Raw genomic sequence first — 22,103 nt, 5'->3', positions numbered from 1 at the left:
GACATTGGAGAGCATTAATCATATAAACCAGCCCCTATTAAAAATCTAAATGGCTGCTTTGTGTCCCAAATAAACAGAAAAACCTAAAATGTATCTCTGTTGCATTACTGCTTATTCAAATTGCTCTATTAATTTAGTTTTAGTACAGTAAAGAAAATAGAATAATCTGCATTCAAACTCTAATAGTCCAGCTGCCTATTTCTGAGTGTAGTAGGGACACACTGGTCTGAATTACAGTTTGTTGCTGAATAACATACAACATAATTTAGTCATGAATGAACTTTGTGTCAGTAATTACAGTCAGCGTAGTCAGAGGGCAATACTCTCTGGTAGTGGGGTATTGTGTGGAGATTCTGAGGCACATGTTGAGATGTCTGAACTACAGACACAGTCCACACTGTCCAAATATGCATTCCTGTTGTAGAATATCTAGTTTGTCTTTTTGCTCATTCTGTTTGTGCATTTGCATGATGTGTTCGGTTTACATGGTGGTTTAAAGGATCTCCCATGACTATATCTCTTTCTCTTTTGTTGTAGTTAAGAGTCACCCGTTTGGCAGTGAGTTTGACGCCTCTTATGTAAGTACATACTAACTCCGTCTTTTAATCTGTGGACAGCAAAGTTTAAAATGGGGTGTACTTTAGAAGAATAATGCATGTGAACAGTGAACACAGCTGAAATGCTGTCTTCTCAGTAAATTACTGAAATATTGTTTTCACCCCATTTATATCAGCAAGCAGACTTTACAGTTTTTCTCGATTACTAAGACACATTTCTGGAAAGCTGCTCTCCTTTTCCCTAAACTGTGAACACAAAACTCAGTTTTCAAGCTACATTCACAAAACCTCTGACTCTTCTTGCAAAACCAAACTTTCACCCCAAAACAGTTCAATCTGTGCTCAAAACTGAACTTTGCGGTCAAATTGTGCCTCAAGTCAATCAAAATTAAATACTCTACTGAGTAGTCACTGAACACTACATAGAAAAAAGGAAAACACAATACTCAGGACATGAAGCGGTAGAAATAAATGTTTATTTAGGCTAAATGCATGTTGCAAAACAAAATACCTGAGCATTTGTAACACTTGTACATAGAAAAAAGAATTTGCAAAAAAACAGAAATCCTGTGCATTTAGATGTAGCACTTGTACGTAAAAATAAAGCACAAAAATTTACAAATGAAGTACAAAGAAAAGAAGTGCATTACTCTGCCACAGCATCATTTCTCCGTACTGGGTCAGGCCACAGGACTTCATCTACATCACAGGCCACATTTTCTCTGGAAAGAAGGACCTCGTGTGTCTGATCCAGCCCTAACATGCATCAACAGAAATATCACCACATGAGAAGACCATTGATGGCAAAAGATTTTCCCAAACTATGGCTGCTGCTCATAAACCTTCCACCTCCATGTAGAGAAGAATTCTTCTCTAGGATTCAGAAAGGGAGAATATGGAGGCAGAAAAATCCCAATGACTTGTGGGTTCATATTGAACCATTCCCAAATCAGTAGTCCTCTATGAAAACTAACATTGTCCCAGGTGTATTTATGTGTATCATCAAAATGCAACTGAAAAACTCTCTGGAACAAACACACACAAAACAGAGGGAAAAGTCAGTCATGTACATTTTCTGTAATTTTACCAGCACTTGTGAAGCAGAATTTTCTCTGGCCAGGCAACGGGGGGAAAAAACCCTGGCATGCCGTATCCATGCTCCTCTTCTTAGATTTCTATCCATTGTAGTGCCTCACAAACCAGTGCTTTGGCTTATATGTACCCTCACATCATTAGCCACAAGTGTGATCAATTTTGAGTTGTGTTCAACTGGTGACACCTGAGCTTTAACTGTGTTTGACTTTTGCTCACCAGTGCTCACCATTATGCAACACAGGTGCATCACAATGACAATGCGTTGACAAGATGTGTGTAAACAGGTGAAAAGGGCTTATGGTTTTGCCAAAAGAGTGACTGGTTCAATAAGTGGGTTCAGGCAACTGAGAATTTGGTTCAGACAATAGACTTTAGTGTTTTAGCAATTGAGAAAAACTGTAATACAAAAATTAAAGAAGCAGGTTGTGAAGAGCTTTTGCCTATAGTGACAGTGAATACTGCTAATACCACATCTCAAGTAAGTAAGTTGACTAAGCCTCGGGATCTTTATTGTAGAGATGTCTAAATCAGTTTCATTATATTTTAATGTACTGGTTTCTGCTAAAATACAGCTGATTGAACTGGGCACTGGGGTTGGCTAATTGTCACTGACAAAGAGCAGTAATTTCACTAGCTTTCGGAACAGCCACTTGCAGCAGAGCATTATCAGCTGGTAACTTAGTTCAGTGAGTAATATGCTCACAATTTATTTGTCGGTGCTCTCTGGAATTCAGTGTTTGTGCTCAGCTGGCATTTTAAGTTCCACTCTGTAACTGTGAGTGAGCTGGATGTTACTTTAGTTTCAAAAACTAGCAGACTAAGATGTCTTCTTTCTGGCTGATTTGTGCCATTTGTCAGTTTTATGAGGTGTATTCTCCTGTTAAAGTTATTTCATATCTTTCAATCCATAATTTCTTATTTTATTTAAGCCAGGACCTCCAATATTTGGATCAAGTAACTTGATGTTTTAGATTTCATAGTCCCCAGTTTGCATTTTTTTCCTGTGTCAGATAAATAATTGGTCAGCATGTGAGTAAATATAAGTGAGTCATTCTTGAGCAAGTGTACCATTAAATGCACTTTTCCTTGTAGTGTGGCTGTTAATTAAACACCTTTTTTGGCAGGTAAAGGAAGAAAAGGAAGTGATCCTAAAGCTGCTACTCAATCTTCATGACCACTTGGCCTTCATCGCTGGTAGCTACTGACTCACTGCACTGCACCCTCTGGTCATTGACTGACTGACTTTGTAGGCTTTGTTGTCAATGTGACATCTGAGTGAGCAGTGATTCTTTCATTTTCATTGATTGTGTTTGTTCACAATTCTGTCACTGCCCACATAGAATCCAGTAGATTTACACTCCCCTCCAAAAGTATTGGAACAGTGAGGCCCAATCCTTTATTTTTTCTGCAAACTGAAAACATTTGGGTTTGACATCAAGCAATGAATATGAGACAAGAGATGAACAATTCAGCTTTTATTTCCAGGTATTTATGTCTGGATCTGATACACAACCTAGAAGAAAGCAGCTTTTGTTTGAATCCACCTGTTTTTTATGTGAGCAAAAGGTGTATGTTTTTGCCCTGGTGTGTCCTATTAACTGGATTATTCAAACAACGAATATCGCTCAGTATCTATGTTCAGTTTTAGATTTGGATTTAGACTGTGCAGACTGCATCTATAGTTAGATTTAACTAACATGAAAACCAGAGAGCTGTCTATGGGTGAAAAGCAAGCAATTGTGAAGCTGAGAGAAGATGGAAACCATTCACAGCCATTGCACAGATATTGTCCATAGCCAGTACAGCCATTTGGAATGTCCTGAAGAAGACAGGAACCTCTGGTGTACTAAATGGTAGACCAACGAAAACAGCAGCAGTTGACGACAGAAACATTGTGTGAGCTGTGTTCTGTTACAAAGAATGCTGTCTTCTAAGTTGTGTATCCGATCCAGATGTAAACGCCTGGAAAGAAAGCTGAAATGTTGATCTCTTGTCTCTTATTCATTGTTTGATGTCAAACCCAAATGTTTTCAGTCTACAGCAAAAATAAAGGAACTGACCTCACTAGGAGTGTAGAGCAAAACATAAAATACTTTGTAATGTGAAATACTTGTTCACAAAAATGGAGAAAAAAAAAAGTTATTTTTGTTGAACTTTCCTAGCTGATTAAACAGGTATGACAAGTTGCACCACACACAAAAATTGTACTAGATAGCCTAATCCATATTTAACAAAATATAGTTTGTTCCTTTATGTAAACGTGAGTGCATCAGTCGATAGAGTATGTGAAGACATGTCACACTGATGCAGAAAGTTAGCAGTATTCATCAGTAATGGTTTGCTGTTGTAATTACAGGCCAGCATGACTGTGGAGATCAGCAGCATCCAAACAGGAGCCTGTCAACTGATGAGGCCTCTGCGTATTTATTGGTATGTTCACACTGTCTGTTTAGCACAACCTCAGATAAGCTAACGTTGTTGCTGATTATTTTGAACAAGCCAAGAGATCACAATACTGTAATTCACCGTGGCCATGTAATTTGCATACCAGAGTAACCTGAGAGCTTGATATTTTAATTTTGTTGTGTGAATTTTTGAAAGTCACAATTTGAGTGAACACAATAATTTATCAGTTAAAAGTTGTATTATCAGTTTTCTTTCTAGCTCCAAGGTGATAGAAATCTGTTTTTTTTCAGCAGCACACTGAATGTGATTACTTCCTCCTCAGTAACAGGGTTACAGTTGAATTCGTCCAGTCAACTGATTTTCTTACCTGTTATGTAAACAAGAAAACTGGTCACAAGTGGTAATTATAGCAGTCTTGAGTGAAACAAAAAAATACAGATCTTGTGTTTAAATTAAGTGCTTTTTTTATCACTATACATTTACAACAAAAGAATGGGGAATAAATGTTGCTACTAAACTGTTTATGTGGATTTACAGTAACCTGATGTAAATGCACAAACAGATTTGGACAGTACATGAAATGAACATTTGGCCACATCTCCATATCAGTGTTTATGCCGTGTATCCCAGCCAGTGTTCACATGCAGAATTATATAGTGCATACTGTAGTTATTTGTTGACAGCTCACACGCTCATTCAAAATAATGTGAGTCTTGACCTATACGATTGTGTCTATCATGCATTTTTTTTCAGGGAAGAAAGAATAAAAATCATCCTGTAGTGAGCTTTTCATCATTACAGCTTCCAACTGCGATGACTAGCTTGTGTTTTTGCAAGTGATGTTATGCTTTGAGGGATACAACAAAAGGCAGCATTCACCACATGTAGCAACTGGAGTGTGCTTTCTCTCTGTGAAAGTAGAACAAAAAAAAAAAAGAGAAACCCACAAAGGATTACTGAAAAGCAATATTACGAAAGCCAGACTCTTAGGAATGGGAGGTGGAGAAAGCTAAACTGTTTCTCTCATCACTATTCTCTGTACTATGTGTCTCTTTTTCAGACTCAGAATAAGGAGTTTAAAGACTTCTTTCTCGTTTCTCTGGAGTGGATCATCCGAACAGGACAGGATCTTGGCATAAGGTAATACAAGATACATACACATTCATGTACAAGCCTTCCAGTGCTTCTCATTGTTTTTGCAGGTGACATCTGTACTCTGTGTGTTTGTGTGCAGACTAACCGGGCAGGTAGCTGATGATCCAGTGACTGATGTGTCTGAGATCTCTCGACTGGAGTCCACACATCCTAAGATGCCCTTCCAATGCCGTTTCCGCCGAGCTTTCCTCACCGTCATCTGCAGGGTCATGTTCATCGCAGTCGGTGCATAAACCATTTCATATAAGCTGTGTAGTGTATATCACAGCTGTTAGAGTAGCTGATTGTAGAAGCGTTGCTAATGAAAAGTAAATCCACCTGATAGCAAGGATAAAAATATGATAAGAGATAGGAACAAGAAAATATTATGGACCTTGGTGACTAGAAATAGATTAGATACTGGACGGGGAATATAAAGGTTAGCAGTAGCAGGCAAGTATGGCAGTAAGATGTGAAAATATATCTGCTGCTAGTTCTCTTAGATGAAAAATCAGGGATGTTGTCACGGTTAAAATTTTCTGACGTCTGGGACCTTTATCACATAGTGTAATACTGACAAAGACATCCACAGTATTTATTTGCTTTGGACACCATTTAACTTTGGTTTCACACTCATCATACTGAGCTTTGTGGTGCTGATTTAGATGCTCAAGCAAATTAGTTGTGTTGCCCCTAGTAGTGTAAAGCACTGCACAGAGAACCTGTTTTTGGTAAATGTCATCCTCTCTGCAGGCGATATATTTCCAAACCATTGATGTTGCTTTTCCTTCAGCAACCAAATTTTCCTTTTTTGGTGTTTCTCTACTGTTGCTGGTTTTAGCAGAAGGTCCATGTCATTTACTTGAAGCTAATAACAGTCTGTGTACCCCTGAACCCTTAAATCAGATCAAATTCTGTTTCATCAGACATACCTCTGTTGTAGATTTGTCATTGAAAATAATTTTTCTATTCTCTAAGGAGCGATGCTTGTGATCACGGTGTAACAAGCAGTTTCATCACAGTTCAGATCACTAATGCAGCGTGTTCTCCACCAGATGCTTCAAGAGGTTACAGTAGAACTCAGTGTTGACAGTCTCACCCTGCCCCTGTGGGCATGAATTTTGGTGCGTTTTTAACCTGAATCAATTCTTTAGTCTTGGGTGGAGTTATCCCAGGCCTGTTGACAGAGACCCTTGCAGACTTTGACACTGTGCTGCTTTGGCGACAATTGCGCACCTGCAGATGTTCACAAGTGTTTGTAATGTAGGTCTGACTGGTGAATCCTGACTCACTATCCTGAGTTACAAATTGCATCCATTGGATGCACATTACTTTGCTATGCTGTATTTATGTGCATCAGTGGATAGATGCATAGAACAAGATGAATAATGGCTGATCCAACATCCTCCCTTCATGAAAGAACATTTTTTGACCCTATCTTGTACATGGCACAAAAGTAGCTGCTAATTTTTTTTTAACAAAATGTAAATAGATCTAGACTTTAAAAAGTACACATTGTAGCTCGCTTTATGCATGTACTAGGCTGGAATGTGAGTACTTTAGAACTTGCCTTAGAATTTCTGCAGTATTAAAGTAAATTAGTGATAATTGTCAATACATTCAGTGGTAACAAAAAGATACTGTTAGCTGATAGCTAATTTACTATACTTACATTTGAAATGTATATAATATATGCTTAAAAACAGGGATTGTTTTGCAACCCACGCAGCTCACTTTATCCATGGGAACTCTGTACTTACTGTCTTGTCAAAGTTTGCATCTGTTCCCCTAATAAAACATTTTATATTAATATTTACTAAACAAAATAACTTTGATGAAGGTAATATTCAATAAATAGATTGTATGGAAAAGACAGCGCCATCAGGTAGCACTATTTGACCCTGTTCATAAATAGCTTGATCAAAAACCACTTTAACATTTTTTCTGTTATTTTTGAGACTGAGATCTCGTTAGTGTAAGACTTATCTTTTTTGTAAGTACAAGATTATTCTAGTAGTTTATCAGACTCCAACACTGAGCGCTTTAGTAGTATCTGTGTTTAAACTTGTGACTCCTGTGTGCAGTGGTAGGCTGTATGTGGAGTGTGGTGTACTACATGAGATATCGCTGGAGGAGAGAAGAGGAGGAGACCAGGCAAATGTATGACATGGTGGAGAAGATCATTGGTAAGAAGCATCAGTGTATTCACATTAGTGTCAACCAGGTTGTGTTTGCTTACAGATTAGAGAATGGTTACTGTCATTTGTGTCTACAACAGTTAGTCAATATGGTCCCCAACTCATGCAAAACTTTGATGTTGTTTAGATATGTTGAGGACCCACAGTGAAGCCTGCCAAGAAAACCAGGACAGACAGCCGTACCTGCCAATTCCCCATGTCAGAGACTCCTTGGTTCAGCCTCAGGAGCGGTGAGTACCAACGCTGCTCCAACTTGATTTTAAGTTTCAGAGTCTAGAAACAAAATGTGAAGGGTCACGCCAGTGCCTGAAATGAACAGCTATTCAGCAGCAAAACAAAGCTGTAAAAAAGATTTAAAACCATGCAGACCACTCTCTGTAGAATTTTTATTGTGCTAGTTTCCAGCCAAAGCTTTAAAAATGTCCTATGATTCACAGTCAGTGTTCCGAAAATAAAAACATGATTAACAAGCTAATTTTAATGATTTCATATTTCTAATATATCATAATTGATGAACAAATACATGTCATGACTGAACAGTGCAACATCTTTTGTTGCATATGCTACATAAAACATTGCTTGGTGCAGTGATTAAATTTATCACAGTATGCATAGTGCTCGTGTGAAGTGAGTGTTTGTGTTCTTGTTTGTATATAAGATGTGAATCTATGGCGCATCATTGTCACTGTAACTAAATGTAGGAATGTGACTGGTATGTTAGCCATATATATAATTAAAAGTTGAGAAATAATTTTGAAAAGCAGCTTTGGTACCTGGTTATGTGATATGTTAATTAGCCATGTGCTCCATGTCCCTTACACTAATTAACCATGTAGAGAATCACAATCTTTAATGTCGTTTTTTTTTAAAAATAAAACAAAATTAAGTGAAATCCCATTCAACACAAAGAAGCAATTCTAAACTAACAAAACTATGTGCAAGTATAAATATAGAATAGGATATAATACAATCGAATAGAACTTTATTTGTCATTGCAACAAGTACAACAAAATTGCATAAGCCCTTCAGTCAGTGCAAAACAGACATGAGGTAGTTATAGCAGAGGTAGGGCTATTAGCCTTTGAGGTTTATAAAAATGGAGATGTATAAAAAAATAAAATGACTACTAGTAAATAGGTATAAACACACGAAACTCTACTTTTAGCAACCAAAAATATGTGGCATGCAGTTCATTGTTCGTGTACGATTGCAACAGCCCTTGTATATATGTGCTGTTTTTTTAGTCTGTTTTCTTTTGGCTTTATTCCCCTGTACTGCCTCCTGTGAGGTGAGATCAGAGTATTTGGATGGCAAAATTAATATTCGGATACTAACACAATGGCTGGATATTTGGGTCCAGCCCTACTGGCTTGGGTGTTGTTTCTCATTAACCTCAGGAAGTGGAGTCACTGTTGTGCCTTCATGATCAGTGCAGTGGTGTTCATTATTCAAGAATCTTGAGAGATCCTCTCCACACATTCTGTGTTTATGTATATGAGCTGAGGTTCAGACTGTTTCTCCGGAAGTCCACTATTATTTCTTTACTTTTTGTGATGTGGTGGACCAGTTTGTTATTGCAGCACCGTAATGACCTCATCTCTATGTAGACTCATCTTCCCCTGTGATGAGCCCAACCACTGTCATGTAGTCCATGAACTTCATGATGGAGTTGCTTGGGTGGGTGGGAGTGCATTCATGTGTGCAGAAAGGGACAGTCGGAGACTCAGCACACATCTCTGTGGGGAGCCAGTGTTGAGACTGAGTGCTGGGGAAAGGTGAGGCCATACTTTGACTTTTTGTGGGCGGTTGCTGAGGAAGTCCCTAATCCAGAGGCAGGTGGAGCCTGGGAGGTTGTTTAATTTTATTACCATTCTGTTCGGGATGATTGTGTTTAATGCCGAGCTAAAATCAATAAGAACAAATCTGGCGTAACTGTTCTTCTGTTCCAGATGGGTCATGGTTGTGTGGAGGGCTGTGGCTATGTCATCCTCTGTTGATCTGTTATCCCTGTATGCAAACTGTAGAGCCTCCAGAAAAACGCGATTATGCGATCGCATGAATTCCCGCATTAATCACCGAAATGCTGATTATGCAGGGATAAATTATTTCCCAAAAGGCCACATAATCCCCGCAAAACAGCGCATATCGTATCGACTCTGGTGAACTAAAATATGTGGCTCCAGCCTTGTTCATGTGAGACATGATGCTGGATCAGTGTTCGTGTTTCTTTTTTGTTGCTGTTGATTATACCCGGTAGTTGTTATTGACTGAATTCTGGAGTGTGGTCAGCTGCCAGAGTGTAGCGTGAGCTCTAGACCTATATATTTGACAGTACTCTTGTGGTTCTGTAACATTTTGATTACAAGCATATCTGCCGCTGTCTCAGCAGGCAGCATTTAGGAGTAGACACGCTGTTACACCACAGTAATGGCAGCGCCCACAAATACGGGACAGTTAAGATCCCGTATGAGACAAATCAATTTAGCCCAATTTTGCTGATGTCCTGGCTAATACGGGACAGTTGGCAACCCTACCGGTCGGTGCGGGAGGGTCCCCTCGCGGGACCTCTCCCCGGGTGCGGGCCGTCCCCCGCTGGGCGCATTTCCTCCGCGGCAGTGCACCGCGACCAGCTCCGGGTCGGCCAGGAAGGGTCCAGGGCCGAAGGTGGCTCAGTATGTACTGAACTGGACATTGCTTGCAAATGTTCTTTTGCACTGGAAATCACTGGAAAATTAAACTCAAGATGTGAAAAGTAATGTGTAATGCAATTTTCATTCTGTTAGAGTATATATTGTAAAACTGGTATCGAAAAAAGTATCGTTTAGGAACCGGTATCGAAGTGAAGGTATTGGTACCGGTATCGAAACTTTTAGATTGATACCCAGCCCTAGACAGTCTACCCAGTCACAAGTTTTAGGCTGTACACAGAGGATTGCAATTTTTGATGGATGAAGAAGTTTCTGCAGCAGGTATTGGTGAAGTTGTCACAAACAGAGCAGTCTGATACAACCAGGCTGAGTTTCCCCATTAGACTGAAATTGCAAAGTAATTGACTTGCTGGTGTCAGTGCAGCTGAAACCTCTTTTGCTGATGGTGCTAGGCTAACACTAAACAATAACAAGTATTGTTTTAAGATATGAGCCTTTATTGGCAATAAAAACATCAAAACACTGTTTACTGTGAGATCAATAGATTGAGATTAACAGAAGAGTGTGTCCTAGCATTCCGTGACACTCTACTGTCTTCACTCTTATGTCTGCTGTACATATTCAGTTATAGTATCCTTATTACTTGGACTGTTAGTTATTTGAAATTTAAATAGCTATTGTTAGCTTGCTGTTAGTTTTGATTAGTCTCTTGGTGGTTAGTGTACTGTTATATATTATATAAATCACTTGATGTACAATTCAAGTTCATGTCTGTGGCAAGTATGTATTTATTTATTTATTTACTTTTTGAAGGGGATCCCCATTAGCGCCTATCAATTCGCCATCTTCTCTGTTACAATTGTTCCAATTTCCCCCCTGGCCCCCGGGCCTCCTCTCTTCTGTCGTGGTGCCGTGTGCACCGCTTCCTGCTTGTGCCGAATGCCGCGGTCGCTCGGCCAATCACGTCGCTCGCTTGTTCCAAATTCTTCTGTCGAGTTTTTGGCAACCAGTGGGATAGCCCCCATTGTTCCAATTAGGTCACATGACTCGGGATTTCCCTAACACCACCGCGGCAGTTCAAATCAGCCCGCTGACGCTACTTTACCCGTTTAAACTCATTTATTTCTCTCTTTTAAAGGAAATAACCGTGCAGAATCGAAATTTATGACGGACAATAGTCAGAATGACTTTCCTGCTGTGTGTTTTTAACCCGCTGTGGTGAATTAATGGAGTAAAGATGCAAAAATAATGTTAAAAATCGCTGTCGAGTTAATAAATATTAGTTTTATTAATGTGCCAATGTACAATAATATACATACTAGAGTTGCTCGTGATTCATCGATCTAGCGATGAATCACGATGGTTCACATGACAATTAAGCATCGATTAATTAAGCCTCGATGCTTTGCCGCAGAAAACGGGGAAAAAAAATAGTAAGCGGAACCAAAGATATGCGACGCGCATGCCGGCCGGACAGTTTAGCGAGTGGGACCAACGGGAAATAACCACCGCGAGCGTCATTTTTCAGATGGCTGCTCCGACGCAGCTAACCATAGATATGTCTATGCAGCTAACTGCTCCAAATGTTGAAATCGTGTCGCCCATAGACATAATAAAGAGTAGACGCCGCATCGACCGCTACTGCCTATTGGGTCTGACGAGCGGTGAGGCCGCCGTCTTGGTCCGGTCACCCGCTCCACTCAGCGCTGTTTGACAGCGCATTTAATCCATCTTAACTCTGAATATTAAACTGATTTTTTTTTTTTTGCTGCAAACGTCATACGTGTAGCTATGATACAGGACAAATGGTTCGGCGTATTTTAATATTCATAGTGGGATTAACAGTAATAGAATATTCTGATATTAAGCTCGACTGTAGACAGGTATTTTGCAAACACTGTAAACACACACACACACTAATATATGTTAGAGAAGCGGATAATAGCAGTAAAGTCAATTATTTAAATAATTTGAAGAGACAATACAGTATATGATTACGCTACATACATATACATATATATATATATATATATATATATATATATATATATATAAACAAAATACTGACTAATGAACACATATTTCTATATAAAACAATAGCCTAGATAGAAGTTATATATCAGAGAAAATAAATATAAATCATAGATGGAGTATCAACAACATTTACATATATATATATATATATACACACGTGGACAAAATTGTTGGTACCCCTCAGTTAAAGAAGGAAAAACCCACAATTCTCACTGAAATCACTTGAAACTCACAAAAGTAACAATAAATAAAAATTTATTGAAAATTAAATAATCAAAAACAGCCATTACTTTTGAATTGTTGATTAACATAATTATTTTAAAAAACAAACTAATGAAACAGGCCTGGACAAAAATGATGGTACCTCTATAAAAGATTGAAAACTATTTGACCAGAGTGACATGATTAACTCAGGTGTGTCATTTAATTGACATCACAGGTGTTTCCAAACTCATAATCAGTCAGTCTGCCTATTTAAAGGGAGACAAGTAGTCACCCTGCTGTTTGGTGAAAAGGTGTGTACCACACTGAACATGGACAACAGAAAGCGAAGGAGAGAATTGTCCCAGGACATCCCAAAAAAAATTATAGACAAACATCTTAAAGGTAAAGGCTATAAGACCATCTCTAAACAGCTTGAAGTTCCTGTGACAACAGTGGCTCATATTATTCAGAAGTTCAAGACCCACGGGACAGTAGCCAACCTCCCTGGACGTGGCCGCAAGAGGAAAATTGAAGACAAATTGAAGAGACGGATCGTTCGAATTGTATCCAAAGAGCCCAGAGCAACCTCCAAAGAAATTAAAGGTGAACTCCAAGGCCAAGGTACATCAGTGTCAGATCGCACCATTCATCGTTGTTTGAGCCAAAGTGGACTTCATGGGAGACGACCAAGGAGGACACCACTGCTGAAAAAAACTCATAAAAAAGCCAGACTGGAATTTGCAAAAATGCATGTTGACAAGCCACAAAGCTTCTGGGAGAATGTCCTTTGGACAGATGAGACCAAACTGGAGCTTTTTGGTAAGGCACATCAACTCTATGTTCATAGACTCAAAAACCAAGCATACGAAGAAAAGAACACTGTCCCTACGGTGAAACATGGAGGAGGCTCAGTAATGTTTTGGGGCTGCTTTGCTGCATCTGGCACAGGGTGTCTTGAAAGTGTGCAAGGTACGATGAAATCTGAAGACTATCAAGGCATTCTGGAGAGAAATGTGCTGCCTAGTGTCAGAAAGCTTGGTCTCAGTCGCAGGTCATGGGTCTTCCAACAGGACAACGATCCAAAACACACAGCCAAAAACACCCAAGAATGGCTGAGAGAAAAGCGTTGGACTATTCTAAAGTGGCCTTCTATGAGCCCAGATCTGAATCCCATTGAACATATGTGGAAGGAGCTGAAACATGTCATTTGGAGAAGACACCCATCAAACCTGAGACAACTGGAGCTGTTTGCTCATGAGGAGTGGGCCAAAATACCTGTTGACAGCTGCAGAACGCTCATTGACAAATACAGAAATCGTTTAATTGCAGTGATTGCCTCAAAAGGCTGTGCAACAAAATATTAAGTTATGGGTACCATCATTTTTGTCCAGCCCTATTTCATTAGTTTTTTTTAAATAATTATGTTAATCAACAATTCAAAAGTGATGGCTGATTTTGATTATTTAATTTTCAATAAATTTTTATTTATTGTTACTTTTGTGAGTTTCAAGTGATTTCAGTGAGAATTGTGAGTTTTTCCTTCTTTAACTGAGGGGTACCAACAATTTTGTCCACGTGTGTATATATATATACATACACACACACACACACACACACACACACACACACACACACACACACACACACACAGCAGGTAAAAGTTATATATCAGAGAAAATCATACTACATATATAAATCATGTATGGAGTATCAAAATAATCAATATATATATTATTTTGATAGCTGCTTATTTTTGGAATTTAATTCTCTGCCAGGGTGGGTCTAGTTACCCTCCATAAGGCTCGAGGCTGGATTCTCCTAAAACTGGCTGGACCAATCACCATGAAGTGTAGAGTCAGAAGGCGGGCGTAACGAAGTGACGACAGAGGCGCGACGATTCTGACAGAAACAACCGGCGCACAATAAACAGTTGTCTTTCGACTCGGCTTTAGCCACAGCCCTTAAAGATTTGAAGCTAAAATTCAACTTGAAAGATAAACAAAGGACGGCACTGAAGTGTTTCATTGAGAAGAAAGACGTATTTGGACTTATGCCGACGGGATATGGCAAATCCTTAATATACCAGTTGGCTCCGTTGGTTGGGAAGCTAATGGGACTTAGCCACAATCCGCCGGCACTCTAGGAACTCCGTCAGCCTATTCGTTGCACTGATTGGTTGTATACCTACCCAATTGGTGCAGAGTGATTTGAAAGACAACCTTTTAGCCCGCCTCCCTCCCTGTCGAACGGCCCTAGACCCTTGTGCCTTCAGAAACATGGGTCTAGCGCGGCTAGGCTACAAAAAAAGCACAATAATCGAAAAATCTGGGCTGCAATAATCGAATCGATTCAACAAATTTTATAATCGGCATAATCAAAATCGAATCGAATCGTGAAATACCCTTGATGGAGCAACTCTAATACATATGCACTGTCTTGTTTAAACCAGGTAGATTAAAGCTGTTAAACACTTTAATTCAGTGTCTGATTACATGTTCATGCACCACCTGACATTAATGTTATTAATACTTATATACTTTCTGATCAGGATCAGTTGATGTGCAGCTTAAAAACATGATCACTGATCAATATATCCTTCTTCTTCTGCTTTAATTAAATTGCTGGTGTCAAAAATATGCTGTGCTTTATTATTATAACTGATTTTATGTGTATTTATTATGAAGCACTTGAAGCAGATGTTCTGCTGGGTCCATCAGAACCATCAGAACATCCAGAAATCACTGATGCATCCAGTAGTTGAATTCTTGTTGATACCACTGCATTCCTTCTGGTTGTGTCCCAGTATAAAGATCTCCATGAAGCTGCTGGAACCTTCTGGATTAAAACCAGCCTGTTGGCCTTTCAGTTCAGATGTTGAAGGCTGAAGACAGATTCTAATTTATGACAGTTTGTTGTTTGGTTCTTCTGTCTGACATTATCATGAATAAAAGAAAACTCTGCATCTTCAGCAGCTCAGTAAAACACGTTGGCACAGAGGTCAACCTGATCATCAGGATCTATCAGCTGGATCCTGAGGTCTGAAGGTTCCTAGTTCTGGTTCCAGCAGGAAAACATCAAAAACACAGCATGAAATTAAACAATAGAAGAAAGAAATTAATCAAATCAGAATCAACCTTATTGGCTTAGTTTTACACAAAACTGACAAATGTGACTCTGGTGAGTCTCAGCTCTGAGTGCAGTAATCAGAGAAATAAACTAAGAACTACAAGTAAAGTGCAGCAATAAAAATAAGAGCAACATAAACAAACATAAACAGCAGCAGTTGCAGTGTGTAAAATGGGTTGCTGAGGGAGGAGTGGTACATTTAAAATAGTATTAATAGTACTGGTAGTAGTTATTTGTAGTAGTGAAAGTTAAAAATAAGTATTATACCTGAGGAGAAGGTGAGGACATCAGGCTGTATAAATGTACAAGTTAAGTTCCTGACATGGAATAAGAGTTCTAGTAGAAGCTGATGTTCACTGACATGCAGATGGAGTCTAGAGGTTCTGGTTCTGCACAGCCTCCTGGAGGGAAACAATCTGTTAGTAGAGTAATGAATCAGAGTACATGTACATCTCTGTACACACAGTACACGTACATTGCTGCACACACACAGAGTACATGTACATTGCTGCACGCACACACACACACACACACACAGAGTACATGTACATTGCTGCACGCACACACAGAGTACATGTATATCAGTATATACAGAGTACGTGTATGATTTAATTTAGTTTTAACAGTTTGTGCACAAAGCATAACATGCATGTACAGTGTAACAGCACAGTGTTTTGAACGCGGCGCCGCCGCACACACGTAACGGTGCCGTTGCGCGCGTGTGACGGTACCGTACGCGTCGCCACTTCATTTCGCCGGTCCCGACTCGCCAAGGCCGGCCGAACCGGCTGCGCAGAATTCGACCGTCGTCGGGGATCCATCCGGCACCCTCCCGCTCCGCGGGCGATATAGCTATAAATTAGTTAACTCCTTGTGTGGGCTTTGAACAAACATAACATACCCAGTAAGCAAGAGATGAAGTACGAGCCCAGCATGTCTCTAATATGCAAACAAGTTGTTGCTTGTCTGGCAACAAACATTTTCTGCATCAGCTTTTGTAGAGTGTAATCATACTTTTCAGGATTTACTTCTCTCCTCCATGGTTACCTGTGTGCTGATCTGTCCCTCACACACCAGGTGTTTGTCTGTTTGGATATGGAAAATGAAAATATAATATAGACATGTATCTTCCAGTGCTTGCAATGTGCAACACAAAGTTCTTCTTGCTTTCTGCAGTACCATTACCAGAACCATTAATGTTGGACCCTAGCGATCCACCGATATTTAGAAATTTCTCTCCAGGGCTTGTTTAATGTCAGGGTTTGGGACCCTATTCAAGTGAACTATGTACTGCAATCTACTGTTGCACATTTGCTGTAATGGAAAAGCTACAAGCAGTAATGATTAAGCTCTTGCACCTTAAACCATTGTTGGGACCTGCTGCAGTTGATAGGCGGGTTCATTGAAGGCATGTAGATGTCTTCAGACCTGGAATGTAGCCGCAAGGGGACACAAGCCAGTGTCTTATTGTGCCGGTCCCAAGCCCGGATGAATACAGAGGGTTGTTGCAGGAAGGGCATCCGACGTAAAACTTTGGCCAAATCAATCATGCGAATCAAATGTATGACTTCCATACCGGATCGGTCGAGGCCCGGGTTAACAGCTACCGCCATTGTTGCTGTAGACCTACAGGGTGCCGGTGGAAAATGGACGACTGTTGTTGGAAGAAGGAGGGGAGGAAGATGTGTTCATAGGAAGAGAGAGAAGAGGAACACCAAGAGTCTAGGACTGAGAGTAGGGACTTTGAATGTTGGAACTATGACAGGAAAAGATAGAGAGCTGGTTGACATGATGCAGAGGAGGAAGGTGTACATACTGTGTGTCCAGGAGACCAGGTGGAAAGGTAGTAAAGCTAGAAGTTTAGGAGCAAGGTTCAAGTTGTTCTATCATGGTGTAGATAGGAAGAGAAATGGAGTAGGAGTTATCTTGAAGGAGGAGTTTGTTAGGAATGTCCTGGAGGTAAAAAGAGTGTCAGATCGAGTGATGAGCCTGAAGCTAGAAATTGAAGGTGTGATGTTCAATGTTGTTAGTGGGTATGCTCCACAGGTAGGATGTGAGCGGGAGGAGAAGCAGAAATTCTGGTTGGACCTTGATGAAGGGATGCAGAGCATCCCTAGACGTGAGAGAGTTGTCATTGGTGCAGACTTCAATGGACATGTTGGTGCAGGAAACAGAGATGGAGGTGGGACTACATCAGGGATCAGCTCTGAGCCCCTTCTTGTTTGCTATGGTGATGGACAGAATGACAGACTATGTTAGACAGGAGTCTCCATGGACTATGATGTTTGCAGATTACATTGTGATCTGTAGTGAGAGCAAGGAACAGGTGGAGGAGAAGCTAGAGGCGTGGAGGTTTGCCCTGGAAAGGAGAGGAATGAAGGTTAGCCACAGCAAGACGGAGTATCTGTGTGTGAATGAGAGGGACCCAAGTGGAAGAGTGAGGTTACAGGGAGAAGAGATCAAGAAGGTGGAGGATTTTAAGTACTTAGGGTCAACAGTCCAGAGCAATGGAGAGTGTGGAAAAGAGGTGAAGAAGCGTGTACAGGCAGGCTGGAACGGCTGGAGAAAAGTGTCAGGTGTGATGTGTGATAAAAGAGTTTCAGCTAAAATGAAAGGAAAGGTTTACAAAACTGTGGTGAGACCAGCCATGTTGTGTCCCTGAGGAAAAGACAGGAGGCAGAGCTGGAGGTAGCAGAACTGAAGATACTGAGGTTCTCTCTGGGAGTGACCAGGATGGATAGGATCAGGAATGAGTACATCAGAGGGACAGCACATGTTAGAGGCTTTGGAGATAAAGTCGGAGAGGCCAAACTGAGATGGTTCGGACATGTCCAGAGGAGAGAGAGTGAATATATTGGTAGAAGGATGCTGAGTTTCCCACTGCCAGGCAGGAGGCCTAGAGGAAGACCAAAGAGGAGGTTTATGGATGTGGTTAAAGAGGACATGAAGGTAGTTGGTGTGAGAGAAGAGGATGCAGCAGACAGGGTTAGATGGAGGCAATTGATTCGCTGTGGCGACCCCTGAAGGGAAAAGCCGAAAGGAAAAGAAGATGATGATGTCTTCAGACCTGGATGGTCCACAGTGGAGTTCCACAGCACTTTCTGTGTCCACTGTGTGGTGATGGAAGACAACCACTGATTATACATCATGTTTCTGTGTATCATATGTCAAACACAGCATGTACATTTCTTGTACATTGCATGATGTTTTGACACAATAAGCTGACTTGCTGCTGCCAGGAAGTGCTTCTCAGAATCGACATGTATTCATGTCTGGAGTGTCATCAAGCATGAGGACTTTGTGGTCATTTGAAGATTGCATTTTGGTGTCACCACAGTTTTCAGTAAGTCATAACTGATGACTTTGCATCACAAAGGGCTTTAAGTCACACCAACTACAAATGTCAAACATCTGGAAATGATACATGTGCCTACCAAATATCTAGATGAATCCTAACGTGGAAGCTGAGGGTTTTACATTTTGTGGGACGTTGTTACCCACAATCAATACAATTTTTCCTGTGCTTTTGACACGTGCAAAGTTTTGTGAGTTTTCAAGCACCTTTAGCCTCCCAAAAATGTAATTAATTTACAAAGAAAATAAATCTTTTGACCACAAGAGCCTTCAAATTATTTTTATGTAAATGCTTAATAGTGCATGTTTTTTGGAGAAGCTTTTTTGGTATATTTTATTTGCAGATATCAGGTGGTAGAGTGGTCTGTCTACTCATCAGCTTGTTGTTTCAATCTTCCTGACTACTCCACACACCATCACTGAACCTTAGGTTGCTTCCATATTGCATGGCTGCTCTGCTCTGCTCACTAGAGGGGTTGCAAAGAGAAACTAGTTATCAAAACTTACAGCTGACTCAAGGGTTGGGTATCATTTATATTTTAACAATTTTGATTCATGTTCCGATTCTGCTCATTGATTCCAGTTCTTAGCAATCCTTCATTCCCGAGTTATTAAAACCGTGAAGTCCTGCTTTTTTAATGCATGAGTAATAATAATCTAATAATATGTCACTATTACCAGCATCGGGGGCATTTTCTGAGTACTGTATTTTTTTCTTTCATAGTACATTTTCTTGAGCATGCGTTTATTTTAGATAACATTTTCACTGTAAGACTTTACAGAGTAGTATAAATACTTTTACTTGAGTAAAGGATGTGAGGATTTTCAAAACCTTTTTTGTTTTGTTTTTTTACAGGAAAATCACAGTTTGTGCAGCTTAGCAATGATTGAGCAGGATAATGCTAAAGTCCCAATTTATTATTACTTCAGGAAATGTAAAACACAGATTCATTCAGCAAGCAGAGTGTTACAGATAGCTGTCTGTATACAGTAGGTGTTAGCAGTTCACTGTGTGAGCCTTTTGCTGCTCTGTTGTCTGGACCGTAGTCCAGGGAGAGATTCTCTTGAGCCAAAGTAGTCATTAGCCTCAGGGCCATACGGGGTCACACATCACAGTCACCCTGCTTGCTGCCCACAACTCACACATTCTCTGCCTCTACGTCTGCACTGCTCTACATTCTCTAGAACTGGTTGCACAAGCACCAGTGAAATGTGTTTATGAACTGATGAACAGGATCAAAGTTAAACTTTCTTAACAGTTCCTTCAAAATTTCAAACTCTGAACCGGCTCCAAGTTGGAACTGGTTCCTAGTGCCCAGCCCTACTTAACTTATACAGGTGTGTGACCAAAAGTTATCAGAAAAGAGCAAAATAGGTTGTTTTAATTACAAATTTATACATTTTTCTGTCACATCACAGAAGCTTTCTGTTGACTTATGAGGTAAAGAAGATGTGTTAACGTTTATTTTGTTTTACAGGAAGAAAATGAAGAAGATTTGGGAGCGAGCTGTGAGTTTCCTCTCAGCCAATGAGTCCAGGATTCGAACAGAGACTCAAAGGATCGGTGGAGCGGACTTCAAGGTCTGGAGGTGGCTCCAGCCTTGTCTTAGTTCTGACAAGACCTCCTTGATGCCCTCCAAAGTCTGGCAGGGAAAAGGTAACACACTCTGAAAATTATCTAGTGATTCCAGTGAGCATTTCTTTCAATTTGCAGCAATCATGCCTTCTGAAACCAAATATGAATAGTGTCATTTAAAAAAAAAAACTATTTACAGCTTCCAACCAGCAACCCTCTTAGTTTCCTAGCAGTGCATATTTAGTAAACAAGTTATTAGACCAGTGATCCAGTAACATTTCAATTCAGTTTATTTATAGAGCGACACCATACACTGATCAGGCCTAACATTCTGATCACTGACAGGTGAAGTGAATGACACTGATTACCTCTTCATCATGGCACCTGTTAGTGGGTTGGATATATTAGGCAGAAAGTGAACATTTTGTCCTTAAAGTTGATGTGTTTGAAGCAGGAAAAATGGGCAAGTGTAAGCATTTGAGTCAGTCCCGACAAGGACCAAACTGTGATGGCTAAATGACTGGGTCAGCGCATCTCCAGAACTGCAACTCTTGTGGGGTGTTCCTGTTCTGCAGTGGTCAGGATCTATCAAAAGTGGTCCAAGGAAGGAACAGTGGTGAACCAGCAATAGGTTCGTGGGTGGCCAAAGTTCACTGATGTATGTGGAGACTGAAGGCTGGCCCGTGTGGTTCGACCTAACAGACGAGCTACTGTTGCTCAGGTTAATGAAGAAGTTAAAGCTGGTTCTGATTGAAAGGTATCAGAATACACAGAGCATCACAGTTTGTTGCGTATGGAGCTGGATAGCCTCAGACCAGTCAGAGTGCCCATACTGATCCCTATCCACTGCCAAAAGCACCAACAAAGGACATGTGAGCATCAGAACTGAACCACAGAACAAGGTGGAAGAAGGTGTTCTGGTCTGATGAATCACATATTCTTTTACATCATGTGGATGGCCAAGTGTGTCGCTTACCAGGGGAGCACATGGCACCAGGATGCACTATGGGAAGAAGGCAAGCTGGTAGAGACAGTGTGATGCTTTGGGTAATGTTCTGCTGGGAAACTTTGGGTCCTGCCGTCCATGCTGATGTTACTTTGACACATACCACCTACCTAAGCATTGTTGCAGACCATGTACACCCTTTAATGGAAACGGTATTTCCTGATGGCCTCTTTCAGCAGGATAATGCACCATGCCATAAAGCAAACATGGTTCAGGAGTGGCTTGACATGTTGACTTGGCCTCCAAATTCCCCAGATCTTAATCCAATCCAGCATCTGTGGGATGTGCTGGACAAGGAAGTGTGATCTATGGAGGTCCCACCTCACAACTTCCAGTACTTAAATGATCTGCTGCTAACATCCTGGTTCCAGATACCACAGCACACCTTCTAGTGGAGTCCATGTCTCGATGGGTCAGGACTGTTTTGGCAGCAAAAAGTGGACCAACACAGTATTAGACAGGTGGTCGTAATGTTATACCTGATTGGTATATGTACTATAAGGTCCTTATAGAGAGAAACCAAACAAATGCAGTTTCCTTTGGATCACCTTTGAGCAAGTATTTAGCAACAGTGGCAAGAAAAAAAAGAACATTTACTGGAGGGGCCAATAAATAAGCTCTGGCAGACCCAGGTTCAGGGAGTGTAGCCGTCTGCCATTATGTGTGACCGACAGGTGGGCATGGTAGGACAGGCATAGCATGGCATAGGAAAGGATAGAGAACAGGTAAACAATGCTTAGGGGAACAATAGAATAGGTATGGTGA

The 22,103-nt window shown here is 40.5% G+C and overlaps 1 protein-coding gene across 1 annotated transcript in view; it reads left to right on the top strand.

The window, feature by feature from the left end:
• The window catches only part of lemd3 (LEM domain containing 3), a 33,968-nt gene that overhangs the window by 1,600 nt on the left and 10,265 nt on the right, over positions 1-22,103 (top strand). The window contains exons 2-9 of the mRNA XM_022215812.2: positions 538-578; positions 2,777-2,846; positions 4,009-4,082; positions 5,119-5,198; positions 5,293-5,438; positions 7,277-7,378; positions 7,518-7,620; positions 20,235-20,413. Of these exons, the coding sequence (XP_022071504.1) occupies positions 538-578; positions 2,777-2,846; positions 4,009-4,082; positions 5,119-5,198; positions 5,293-5,438; positions 7,277-7,378; positions 7,518-7,620; positions 20,235-20,413 (795 nt within the window). The remainder of the gene's footprint in view (positions 1-537; positions 579-2,776; positions 2,847-4,008; positions 4,083-5,118; positions 5,199-5,292; positions 5,439-7,276; positions 7,379-7,517; positions 7,621-20,234; positions 20,414-22,103) is intronic.

The sequence above is a fragment of the Acanthochromis polyacanthus genome, chromosome 1 (genome assembly GCF_021347895.1).
Source record: "Acanthochromis polyacanthus isolate Apoly-LR-REF ecotype Palm Island chromosome 1, KAUST_Apoly_ChrSc, whole genome shotgun sequence".
In the NCBI taxonomy this organism is placed as follows: domain Eukaryota; kingdom Metazoa; phylum Chordata; class Actinopteri; family Pomacentridae; genus Acanthochromis; species Acanthochromis polyacanthus.
This window is presented reverse-complemented; position numbering and strand designations above follow the sequence as displayed.